Below are 13,958 nucleotides of genomic sequence, written 5' to 3'. Positions count from 1 at the left end.
GGAGAGAAATGGAAGCATCCTGAAATGGCACAATATCATATGAAGGGAGACTGTAATAGAAAAATATCATTATGTTAGATTTAAACCCAAGCATATCAATAATCAAACAAAATATAATTGGCCAAAACAACTCAATTAAAAGGCAGAAACTGGCCGAGTTAAAAAAAAAAAAAAAGCCAAGACCCAGCTAAATGCTGCCTATGAGAAACCCACTTTAAATATAAAGACACAAACAGATTAACTGATGTGGGAAGTGAGGGGAAGGTACAAGGATGCCCAATTTCTGACATAGACCACAGAGAGATCACACTCATTTTCCTCTATACTACTTGCCGTTGTATGTAGGTCCACTGTCCACACTTCCTCCGTATCCTTTAGTCTCACAGTTGGGGGGAGCCCAGCCATTGTCACAGTGACAATTTTTATTGCTATTACATACCTTCAAAGAAATCAAAATACCACTTTTGTTAATTGTGAATGACGTTCTAAATCATGAACTCAAGGACAGGAACTAAGAGAAAAGACTAAATTCATGCAAATCCATAGACATTCTTCTTAAGAATGAAGAATTTATCAGGTGTCTAAATTCCCCAATATCTAAAAACCTTAAGAAATCTCACTGAGCAACCTCACGGAGAACTCTCATTATTCAAGCACTACTTTCGTGAACAAACCAAAAGAGACTATTACCTACCCCATGTCCATGACACTTTTGCTGAATGTCACAGTCATAATTCAGAACAGAAACATTTACACAGGCGAAATTTCTACAGATCTGAAAGAAAAAGAAGTAATGAGTAAAGAAAACTTGAACGCATTAGTAAACTAGCCAGGGGGAAAAAAAGACCTGCGTGTAGATGATTTCATTGATGAACTCTTTCATACTTTTAAGGAATAGTTAATTCCCATACTGCGTATTTGATGAAATTAACTAACTGACATAGAACTAACAATCAAAAAGGACAAAGATGACACAAAGGCCTAAAACAAAACTATAATCTATCCTTCTCTACAAATATACACGTAAAAATCTAAAGTAAAATATTCACAAATGGATTTTTTCAAATCAGACAGAGATAATTCCACTACTACAGAAAAGGCTCTGAAACTCCACAACTATTCATTTATGTTTTCTTTCTTTAGAGATTTAAATTAGTTGGATTTTAAAATCTTTACTTTACCCTTGCAGCCTTTTATCTTTTCTCTCATTTTTCTGTTTCAGTCTTTCTGTTCAGCTTCCTCACAAAATCCTCCAACTTTATGTAACAATAAATCTATAGTTCAGTTATATATGCATGAAGATGAACAGTGTACTAGGGTTAGGACAGGGAGACAGACATCTCTTAGGAGGATGACCAACTAATATAAAAAATCTTATCTTCTCATCTCCAACCTGCTCCTAGGGTAACAGGCAATTCGCTGCTTTGTTGACAGGACAGGAGAAGCAGACAGACAGAAGGACTAGCTTCTCCATCAGTCAACTAAATGTAAGTCCATTTTCAATATCATGTTTTCCCCCACCCCTCTCAGCTATAATCACTGTTTCCAAATCACCAATCTGTTTAGGGTTCTGCCAGGCTAAGATCCAGGCTCTTTGTTCACACTCTATCAGTCTGCACTGTAAGCTGTATGTCCTACTACTCTGGCAAACTACTTTCTTTCCTCTTACAACTTTTCAAAACTTGTTGAAATTTTATCTACTGATGCAATCTCATATACTTCACACTTTGGAATCTATTCCCTAATTAGTTCCTTTATATTTTGAGAGAAATTGGCAGACAAACAGGATAAATGAATATTGCAATCTAGCATCTTTTATAGGTTTTTTTCCAATTCATATTTTCATTCTGAACTTGCAATAACTTGTTCTAACTGACTGTAATGATTACTTTTATGTGTCTGCCTGTATAAGACAGAGGTCCAGCAATCAAGGTGTGGAAATGGAGTGGCACCACTCACTATTTCTCTTAGTGGCCCACTAGCAAAATGTTTGCTCCCTGCTCCCACGACTTTATGCTCTATAGTTAATCTAGAAGTCTTAATTCTAGAGGGAAGAATGCTTCCATCAGGAAACACATCAGTGATTCCACTGAACTGGAAGTTAAGACTGCCACCCACTCACTTCAGATTTCTCATGCCTCTGAACGAACAGACAAAGAAGGGAGTTACTGTGGGCTGATGTGACTGATCCATTCCCAAGGGAAAACTGGACTGTTACTCCACAATGGAATAAGGAAGAGTATGTGTGGAATATAGGAGATCCCTTAGGGTGTTTCTTAGTATGACCATTATAAAGACCAGTAGAAAACTACAACCACCCAATCCTGACAGGACTACTAACAGTCCAGAGCCTTCAGGAATGAAGGTTTTACAGCATCCTGCCAAGCAAAAAATCCTAATCAGCTGAGTCCTTGCTGAAAACAAAGACAATAAAGAATTAGGGAAGAAGACAGTTAACAAATACCAGCTATAGGGACTTTCCTAGTGGCCCAGTGGTAAAGTCTCTGTGCTTCCACTACAGGAAGCATGGCTTCGACCCCTTGGGGAACTAAGGTACCATAAGCCACACGGTGCAGCCAAAAATAAAAACAAATGAAACATCAGCTATAACTATATTACAGAAATGAAAACTGTAATTATCATGACCATTCCCTCAATTTGTTATAAACATGCTTGTGTGTATGTGTATCAAATACTTTTTTCTTCTCTCTCTTAGTCCCTCAGGTAACATACAATGTATTACCTTTATATCATAGTATTTAAGTATTGCTAACTTTACATGACAGGATTTAAGTTACAGGATATCAAGAAAAGTACACAGTGGCCAAAGAATTAATCTCCTCAAGGTAGGATTTAGTGCATTTTCTGTTACACACGAGATACAATGGTTGTACACAGTTCTACCATGTTATGCAAAATTATGACCATGCTACTGTCTTCAAGATTATCTCAAAGACTGTTATCATGTTGAAGATTATGTATAATTTAAGGAGATGCATAAGGACCCCAAGCTAACAAGATGTGGACCTGTGATGTTAATTTCATGCATCAACTTGACTGGCTCACAGGGTGCCTAGATATTTGATCAAACATTCTAGATGTTTCTGTGGGACGTTTTTGGAAGCGATTAACACATAAGTTGATCAAATGTAAAGCAAGTTACCCTCCTTATCTTGGTCTTGTCCAATTAGTTAACGGCATGAATAAAAATTAAAAGGCTGACCCTCCTCCAAATAAGAGAGAATTTCTCCTGCTGCCTGCCTTCTAACTGGGACACTGGTTCTTTTTTTTTTCCTTGCCTCTGGACTCAGACTGAATCATAACTCTTTCTGGGACTCAAACTCGCTAGCCTTTGAACAGGAAGTACACCATCAGGTCTTCTCAGTCTCCAACTTGCCCTCTGCAGATCTTGGGATTGTTATTTTTCATAACTATATAAGCTAATGCCTTATTTTTTTTAAAAAAAAACCTTATACATACACAAACATACACACACACATACACAACCTAATGGTTCTGTTTCTCTGGAGAACCTTGACCAATCATTTCTCTATTATATTCAAATCAAAAACAACTAAACTGTACACATGTTGAGGTAAACCACACTTTAGCATACTGAACACAATGCACAACTCAACAGCAAAAGCTATATAGGCATGAGACAAGAATGAATATTTTTCTACTTCTATTAACTAAAGTCTATTCTAGTGACTGTCTGCTACACTCAATGTTTGGGTTCCCCTCAAAACACCTATGCTGAAGCCCTAATCCATGTGTGGTGATATCTAAAGGTATGTAATTAGGGTGTGTTGAGGTCATGATGGTGAAACCCTGGTCCAATAGGATTAGTTCCCTTGTATGAACCGACATCAGAGAGGAGACGGTCATGTCTGTACTTGATGAGATCCTGAAGTGGTCAGGCCATGGTCAGGAAGGAGCCCAGCACATCCAAGTACCTCACCGGGGAAATGCATATCCATGCCTCATGAACCAGGTCTACAGACTTCAGTTTTGGTTGCAAAATGTGAAATGGCTCCTGGGATTTCATTCCAGTCCATTTCAATCACATTCCACAAACCAGTCCTGCCCATCCAGGGACTCAATTAGTGAACAGACAGTAGCCTTCTTAGGTACCTGATAGGAGCTCCACCCATCCATGCAATTGGTAATAGGCCTGCTGTATCAGGACCCAACTGTGGACCATGTCTTGGGGCTACCTCCTGAAAAGGGCAGTTCAATATACCCAGGGACCAGTTAGCACCAATACCCTACCAAGTTCCTAATAAAAAGTTCACCAACCATAGGTCCCAGGGCATATCTAGAGACAGATTTGAAACCAGTTCCAAACCAGGCAGACTAAGATTCCAGAGATAATCCCATCTACACACAAAACAGGCAGGAGGTATTTACCAGCTGAAACCTTTCTGTAAAGACTGGAAGAGGTGTTTACCCCCTTCAAATACACAAATACCAATGCAAGGCTACATGGAAAAATCAAGCAAATATGACATCATCAAAGGAAACTAATAAAGTTCCAATAAAAGGAAAAAAAAACTTATAGTAGATGCACAAAAGATAAAGAGAAAAGAATTAAAGCATGCACTATAATAAAATATATCACAAGACAGAAAGGGAGAAACAAAAAAAATACAAAACAGGCAACAAACATTTAACAAAATGACAGTTAAATAAGTCTTTACCTATCAATAGTTACTTTAAACATAAATGAACTAAATTTCTAAAACAAAAGACACAAAGTGATTGAATGTATTAAAAAAGAAAAATGATCTAACAATATGTTGCCCACAGAGATTCACTTTAACTTTAATGATATGCACCAGTTGAAAGTAAAGAGATGGAAAAAGATATTCCATGCAAATAGTAACCAAAAGAGAACAGGAGTAGCAACAGTTGTATCACATATAATACACTTTCAGACAAAATCAATCACAAGAGACAAAGAAGGTTACTATATACTGATAAAGGGGTCAATTATCACAAGTATATATGCACCCTATATTGGAGCATCTAATATTTAATGCAAATAATAACAGAATTGAAGGGAGAAATAGCAATACAATAACAGTATAGGGGACTTCAGTTTCAATATTGGATAGATGATGCATACAGAAATGTAATAAGGAAACAGAAGACCTGAAGAACACTATAGACCAAAATAGACCAAAAGATATATACAGAACATTTCATGCAACAGCAGCAGAATATATATTTTTCTTAAGCACACACAGAACATTCCATGTAATAAACCATATGCTGAGCCACAAAACAAGGCTTGCTATGCTATGCTAAGTCACTTTAGTCATGTCCGACTCTGTGTGACCCCATAGATGGTAGCCTACCAGGCTCCCCCATCCCTGGGATTCTCCAGGCAAGAACACTGGAGTGGGTTGCCATTTCCTTCTCAAATGCATGAAAGTGAAAAGTGAAAAGTGAAAGTGAAGTCGCTCAGTCGTGTCCGACTCTTGGCGACCCCATGGACTGCAGCCTACCAGGCTCCTCTGTCCATGGGATTTGCCAGGCAAGAGTACTGGAGTGGGGTGCCATTGCCTTCTCCAAACAAGGCTTAAGAAGATCAAAATCCTATCTGGTTTCTTTTTCAACCACAGTAGTATAACTAGTAGAAAACTGGAAAATTCACAAAACTGAAAATTAAACAACACACTCCTGAACAACCAGTCCTGCCATTTGCAACAATATGGTTGGATCTTCAGAGCATTCAGACTAAGAGAAATAAGTCTGACTGAGAAAAATTAATTCCATATGATCTCACTTATATATGGAATATTTTTAAAAACTGAATTCAGAGACTGGAAGGGTGGTTGCCAGGGAATGGGAGAAATGGAGAGATGTTGGTCAAAAGGTATAAACTTTCAATTATAAGATGAATAAGTTCTGGGGATCTAATATTCAGCATGGTGATTACAGTTAGCAATACTGTATTATATTCTTGAAAGTTGGTAAGAGTAAATCTTAAAATGTTCTCACCCAAAAAAAAATGTATGCGAGGTGACAGATGTGTTAACTAACCTTACTGTGCTAATTATTTCACAATATATATCAAATCATCACATTGTACAGCTCAAACTTACATAATGTTGCATATCAATTGTATTTTAATAAAGCTGGGCTTGGCTACAGGGGAGGTGGCGGGGACAGCAATGGAAAACAAAGATGAAAGATACAGTAAAAGAACCATAGGAACATTATCTGAGATTCTGGGTTCCAAAGCTTTGTATTTGATTCTGTGGTTTGAATCAGTAAATTTCCTGCTATGATTTAATTCAGTCTTAGCTGAGTTTCTGTGAAATTTAAGAGTACTGACTAAAATTCACAGAGTAAATTTTCATCAGTTAAAAAAGCATAAGAGGACAGCTTCAGAAATATAAAAGTATATTCACCAGCACAAAGACTGAGAAATAAATCTACATTACCAGTGTTTGCTCCAGGGTTGTAAAGACAATTTAATGTCAAGGAATTTACCAACGTAACTCAACACATGAACAAGTCAAAGGAAAATACGTAGTGATTATTTAAACAGCTATTGGAAAATACTTATAAAATTTTAAAACTATTTGTTCTTTTCTTCTTACTAATTACAATTAAAAGGATTGAAACATGTAATATATCATGTATGAAACGAGTTGCCAGTCCAGGTTCGATGCACGATACTGGATGCTTGGGGCTAGTGCACTGGGACGACCCAGAGGGATGGTATGGGGAGGGAGGAGGGAGGAGGGTTCAGGATGGGGAACACATGTATACCTGTGGCGGATTCATTTTGATATTTGGCAAAACTAATACAATTATGTAAAGTTTAAAAATAAAATTAAATTTAAAAAAATAAAATAAAAAATAAATAAATAAAAGGATTCTCCATTAAATGAAAAACACTATCTATCCCAAGTCAACAGTCAAAATCACATATAACCCTGAAAGACTGTACATATTCCCAGTCAAGTTAGGGAGAAGACAAAGTACACTATCATGATTATTATTTAAAATTATCCTGCAAGTTTTACCATTGCAATTACACAGGAAAAAAATTCAAATTGTAAGTATCAGAAAAGAAATCAACTTTCTATCATTTACAGATAACAGCTTACCTAAAAAATTCTAATACAATAATAAAAATATGTAACACTAAGCATATGGCTGGTGACAAAGTAAATATACACAAATGAATATATTTTTCTGAATATCAATAATAGCCAATAAAACTATAAACAAAATAGCTTCTCTTACCAATAAAAACAAATTAAAAATGTAACAACAAATTAGAAAACATAATAATTCTGTGTTATTCATAATAGCAATCAAAATATAAAATACCTAGGAATAACAAAAAAATGAAAAGGAGCTTTATAACTAAAGCTTTAAAATACAACCCCCAAGAAATTGAGAGACATACCATGTTCTTCTATGAGAAGACTGAATAATGTAAAGATGTCACTTTTCCCCATTACAAATTTATAAATCTGATTTGATCCCAACCAAAATTCCAAAGCGCTTTTACTTTTAATTTTTTTTTTGGCACCTTGACAAAATGATCTCAAGTTCATCTGTAATAATAAATGAATATTAATAGCGAAGAAAACTATGAAAAAAGAATGAAGGGGCATTTATATAACCAAATATTAAAAATACATTATAAAACTAATAAAAACTAAAAGAAGTCAATTACTGACATATGAGTAGTCAGACCAGTCAGTGGACATGACGTGAAAAAGCAGAAACCAAGCCCAAGTATATATAAAAATTTAATAAGCAATTTAAATAAGATTTCAAATTAAAAGAGAGATTATACTTGAGGTGTAGGCAAATAACAAATCATTCTAAAAAAAAAAAAGTAACATTAGAAGTCAGCATACAGTCATCATCTCTAAATGAATAAAATGATGAAAAAAAGAATGCCAACCTCATACTATACACTCAAACTGGACTAAAGAGATAAGCATTTAAAAATTTTTTAATGTCCTAGAAAATAATTCTCTGATACTATACTAAGAAAAGTCTTTAAAATTTGAAAGTAAAGTCAGACTTTCTTTACTTTTCCTTTCTTAAAGGAAAAGAAAAATAGATTTGTTTATATAAAAAAGTAAACATGGAAAAAAATACTAAAATCAAAAGAGGCAAGTAATAAATAGGGCAAATAAATTTTTAAAATGTATTATATTAAGTTTTATATGACATAAGTTATAGCTCTTTAAAAATTGATAAGAAAAACACACAATTTTTTAAATAAGCAAAGAATATTAACAAGCAAATCACAAAAGAAGGAATAAATATATGGAGACTAAAAAATTTAATGTCACTAGCAGTCAAGAAAGAACAAAATAAAAAGAAAATGACCAATGACAGTTTAAAAACAATTGTACCTAATCCTGATTACAATATAGAGAACTGAAACACTAACTATTGAAAACTGCTCAGAAAATAAACAGGGAAAAACTTTTATAAAAAGAAATCTGGCAAAACTATATATAAAACCTTAAACATATGTACCCCAGTAGGTTAGCCTTTAACCTCAGAAAACAACCAGGATGTTGTGAAATTTCTTATTAAGTCCTTTACCTCAACATTGTTTATACTAACCTCAGTAGCTGAATTAATGGCATGGCAAAGTGAAAGTCACTCAGTCATGTCCGACTCTTTGCCACCCCATGGCTATAGTCCACAGAATTCTCCAGGCCAGAATACTGGAGTGGGTAGCCTTTCCCTTCTCCAGGGGATCTTCCCAACCCAGGGACAGAAGCCAGGTCTCCCACATTGCAGGGGGATTTTTTACCAGCTGAGCCACAAGGGAAGCCCATGGCAAAGGCAGACACAAAAACACAAGGGTCTTTTTGTAAGAATGAGGAACAACAGAATGGGAATTGAAAACTTGGTAGAAACTGAGGTAAACCTGAGGGCCTCTCTGTCTTTTTCATGTGTCCCATGGTCCCATAATCAGTCAATTGTGTTCGCTCTTTCCTCCTCTGTTCTCCTGAGTTGGTTTCTTCAACTTGTTCAACAATCCTGCACCCTTAGATCTCTCCTATATAGCTTAAGCTTGCTATCACCCTTCTAGCCCTACTCCTACATTATGGCATCCCTCAGAGACTTCTCAGTTTCAGCTCTACTCTTAAGTGCCTTTCTTTACTTATGTATTCCCCCCACAAATGGAGTTAGGCCTAGCTCATCTCATCCAGAACCACTGGTAGTAACTCAGCAGCTAACTCTTGGCTCACATCTGATCCAAACAGCTGTGGTCAGAGTAGCAGGAAGCGTGGGGAGGACAAGCATTACAACACTTATAGTATAGTCACGTACGCATGTACACATACACACACACACTCCTGAAAATCCCCTAAATGTCCCAGCAAGTAGTACCCTGACTAATAAACAACAGCACATTGAAAGGGGGTGGGGGGGGGTGGGGGGGGGGGAGGTGCCCAGTATATTACAACACAGAAACAACAGGTTATAATACATGACTCTAAGAAAGAAATCAGAGTAACAGAATTATAGCTTCTTTTTATGGATATAGAAGTTTCTTTAATGAAATTGTAGAAACTACCAAATTAGATGCAGATAATGAATATTCCAACTCAGTGACCATTATAAAAACTGATCATTTCCGTAGTTAAAGAAACCATTACATGAAACTAACACAACTGTAAACCAACTATATTCCAATAAAAATTTTAAATGAAAAGAAAGCTTTATATGGCTATAAATCATCAGGAGGTATAGCCATTCTTAATTTTATTCTTGGTGGCTTTCTGTTTTTCCAAATCTCCACAATGAGTAGAGATTTCTTTTATAACCAGAAAAGAACCACTCACTTTGTATAATGATTTTATTTTTAATTCTTAAATTTTTTATTTGTTTTAAAAAACATTTTTATTACCTTTCCAACATCACAGCTGGTGCCTTCATTCACCATGCCAGGATCTGGAACATCGGATCCAAGCTGGAAGTCCACACCCCAGCACTTGGTGCCTTTTCCAGGAGTCTGAATGATAGCAGGCACAACCCCAAATACAGGCAATTGTTGTACATTCTCACACTGAAGCTTTCCACACAAAGCATTCCTGGAAAGAAAGAGAAATAGTGCAAACTACAATGCATCTGGTGTACTTACAAAAGAAAAATTATATATTTTTGTACAGAGAGTTTATTTCTATTTAGCTGAAGGGAATCTCAACAGAGAAAGTGTGTGACAGCAACAGAGATCAAAGTAGCTCTCTTTCAATATGGCAAAGAGAAGATGTAAGTGCATGTAAAGACGCAAATTCCTAGGGTACCGGGGGTGATGATGCGGACACCTAAGAATCCCTCTTCACTATCTGCTTAGGGCTCAAAAAAGTCTAACTAATGTAGTTGCTTTTAAATGTGATATAATTTTATAAATGCTTTTACATAGAAAATAACAGAACTATACTGAAATTCAATGGTGTCTTTTTATTGAGTTATAATAAAGAGGAGTCAGATTTTGTAATGTTAAACAAGCTTGAAGGAACTCAATCTCTCTTCGCTTAGCTAACTCTTACTTACTAAAAGACTCAATTCATTAGTTCATTAATTCACTAATTCAGTATTAGAACTCTACAAAGACCTCCTTGACTACAATTCCTATTACCAAGGGTGTGTGAGTTAATGTTCTTCCTATATCCCTTCATGATATATTAAGTATCCCTAACATCAACTCTTAAGATGCTGCACTGAAATTTCCTTTTTAATGGCTTGTCTTTTGATCTAAGCACCTACCCTATTAAATCTCCCCTGTGATATCACGACCAAGTCATTGTAGGATATGATTTTTCAATTCCTCTAATTCATCACCTCCTAAATATTCTCACACTAACTATCATAACATTCTTTTACTTCCTGAGTTAACATCTTTCTCTCTATAACTTTTCCTCATTGGTCCCAGATGGTCAACATGAGACCACACAGATAATATCTTTTCTTTCCTCTACATGGCAACCTTTTAGGACAACTGTCATGCAGGTCCAAATGACTTACTTCACCAGGGAAATATTCTACAATTATTTCTCATGCAACAAGGAAGCTCCCCTCTTAAATATGTTCCACTTTGTCTCACTACCTATTGAACCTCAGTGCTCGGAGTGAAACAGGAAACTTTAGTTACAGTCTGATTAGCAAAGAACAAGATGAACTGTCATTTACTTCACTGAGATATTATACTTCTATGAAACCCAGGATGACAGTAGCTCTTATGGAAACTACATTATATTACTGATGTCCTTGAATTTATCCTTAGCTAAAACCTCTATTTGCTTTTTGCACATGCTGCTATTAAGCCTGCTTTTCCTTCCATCCTGCACTTAAGAGTTAAGTTCTTTTGTCCCAACTTGACATTTATTCTTTTTTTAAAATTAATTATTTATTTGGCTGCACCAGGTCTCAGTTGCAGCACTTGGGATCTTTAATTCTGATATGCAGTATCTAGTTCCCTGACCAAGGATTGAACCCAGGCCCCCTGCATTGAGAGCAGAGAGTCTTAGCCACTGGACCACCAGGAAAGTCCCTATGTTCATTCCTACGTCACCATTTACTTACGAGGCAATCTGAGTGAAATGCTTAAACTTTCTGAAGTTCAGTTTCTTCATCTGAAAAACAAGAGCTATATAATGATGCCTATGTCACATGCAAGCATGCATACTAAGTTGCTTCAGTCGTGCCCAACTCTTTGCAACCCTATGAACTATGTAGCCTGCCAGGTTTCTCAGACCATGGAAGTCTCCAGGCAAGAATACTGGAGTGGGTTGCCATGCCCTTCTTCAGGGGATCCTCCCAACCCAGGGATCAAACCCAGGTCTCCTGCATAGGAGGCATATTCTTCACCATCTGAGCCACCAGGGAAGCCCCAGTGTCACAGAGTTAGTTGAAATTAGTTATGAAAACCTCTAAAACAAAGCATAGAATAAAACAGATCTTGGTTAGCATCTACTGGAACCTACCAAAATTCATTTTTCTATAATGTATTCAATGTTTCATGTATAGTCTTGGTGACATATTAAAAACAAAATGGCTGATTGAGGTTTGGTAGAAAACAACAAAATTCTGTAATTGCTGTAAAGCAATTATCCTTCAATAAAAAATAATTTTTTTAAAAAAGAAAAATAAATACTCTTAATATATTTTTAAAAATCGATCACAAATCATTAAATGGATAGTAACTTCAACAGAAAAATAATAGCAAAGATATAAATATGCAATTCACAAAATAAGAAATGCAAACAGCCAATAAAGCTAAGAGATGCTTACTGTTATATTCATTTAAATTTATATCACAAGCACCAATAGAAAAACTGTTTCAGGCAAATAGTCATATAAGCAAATAAAATGTTTATGTGACAAATACTGCCAAAAATAAAAATTCCAAAGTAGAGACTTTGGTAATAATAAAAGATTCAGTTCCTTCAGAAGACATATAACAATCCTAAATGTGTATGCACCTAATAATATAAGCACCAAAGAACACACTTTAAAACACATACAAGAAGAATATACAGAACTAAAAGAAGTAGACAACTTCATAATCATAGCTGGAGATCTGCACATATCCCTTTCAGAAACTGAATGAGAGACAGATAAATACGCACATACACCCAGAATATAGAAGATTTGAATATGACAATTAATTAACTTGACATTTATGGAACAATATATCCAATAGCAGCAGAATACTCTGCTTTTTAAATGACATGGAACATTGACCAAAACAGACCATATGCTGGACAGTAATTCACATCCTAACAAATTGAAAAGAACTGAAATTATACAAAGTATGTTCTCAATGGAAGTAAACTAAAAACCAAAAACAAACAGAAAACCAGAATACTCCCAAATACTTGGAAATGGGCAATACATTTTTAATAACTCATGAGTCAAAGGAGAAATCACAATGTAACTAAGAAAATATTAAGAACTGAACAATAAGGAAAACACAATATATCAAATTCAAAGAAAAAGAAGCATGCAACTTTTTAACCTAGTCACCCTTCCTTCAACTTTCAAATTGCTACTTTCCTCATTTTGATTTAGCCTAATTATGTTAGTCAAGATAGATCAAACTCCCCAAAGTACACAAAAGAGTCTTCCTTGGTTTTTCCTAAACATCATAAAAGAATCTTGAAAGTGCTGTGCTTATGACTGGTTTTGTATCTGACTTTCCCTTTATCTAGAAAATTACCTATTACAGCATCTATCTTATTCTAAAGCAGTATCATTTTTAAATGATTGTTCTTGTTAAGGCAATAGTAAGGCAATAAAGCCTTCCCACGCCATTTAAATATACAAAAAAATTCCCCAGAAAAAGAGTGCTACAGCTAGTTTTGAGACTACTCAAGATAGTCATATACCCTCTTTTGAAATACTTTGTTTTGCTAACTTCTTTCAACCTACTCTGTTTTTTATATCAAGAAAGATATATTGTAAATACTCTATGAAATAGTTTCTATGAATAATTAATTTGTAATGAATTAGAACAACATAAATTGACTAATATTTTCTTTAAAGCACATGGCATTAAGCACATCTATAAGAGGGACATCTGACCCTGGAAAGGAAGTTGAGGAAGTCTTGGTTCAGTTCATTCAGTCGCTCAGTCATGTCCGACTCTTTGCGACCCCATGAACCACAGCATGCCAGGCCTCCCTGTCCATCACCAACTCCCAGAGTCCACCCAAAACCATGTCCACTGAGTCAGTGATGCATCCAACCATCTCATCCTCTGTCATCCCCTTCTCCTGCCCTCAATCTTTCCCACATCAGGGTGTTTTCCAAAAAGTCAACTCTTAGCATCAGGTGGCCAAAGTACTGAAGTTTCAGCTTCAACATCAGTCCTTCCAATGAACACCCAGGACTGATCTCCTTTAGGATGGACTGGTTGGATCTCCTTGCAGTCCAAGGGACTCTCAAGAGTCTTC

General features: G+C 35.8%; 1 protein-coding gene across 1 annotated transcript in view; it reads right to left on the bottom strand.

Moving 5' to 3' along the window:
- The window catches only part of ADAM9 (ADAM metallopeptidase domain 9), a 92,638-nt gene that overhangs the window by 13,063 nt on the left and 65,617 nt on the right, over positions 1-13,958 (bottom strand). Inside the window, exons 16-18 of the mRNA XM_027530150.1 lie at positions 9,911-10,094; positions 695-775; positions 334-439 (exon numbers count right to left, since the gene is read on the bottom strand). Coding sequence (XP_027385951.1) covers positions 334-439; positions 695-775; positions 9,911-10,094 — 371 coding nt within the window. The remainder of the gene's footprint in view (positions 1-333; positions 440-694; positions 776-9,910; positions 10,095-13,958) is intronic.

The sequence above is a fragment of the Bos indicus x Bos taurus genome, chromosome 27 (genome assembly GCF_003369695.1).
Source record: "Bos indicus x Bos taurus breed Angus x Brahman F1 hybrid chromosome 27, Bos_hybrid_MaternalHap_v2.0, whole genome shotgun sequence".
Lineage (NCBI taxonomy): Eukaryota > Metazoa > Chordata > Mammalia > Artiodactyla > Bovidae > Bos > Bos indicus x Bos taurus.
This window is presented reverse-complemented; position numbering and strand designations above follow the sequence as displayed.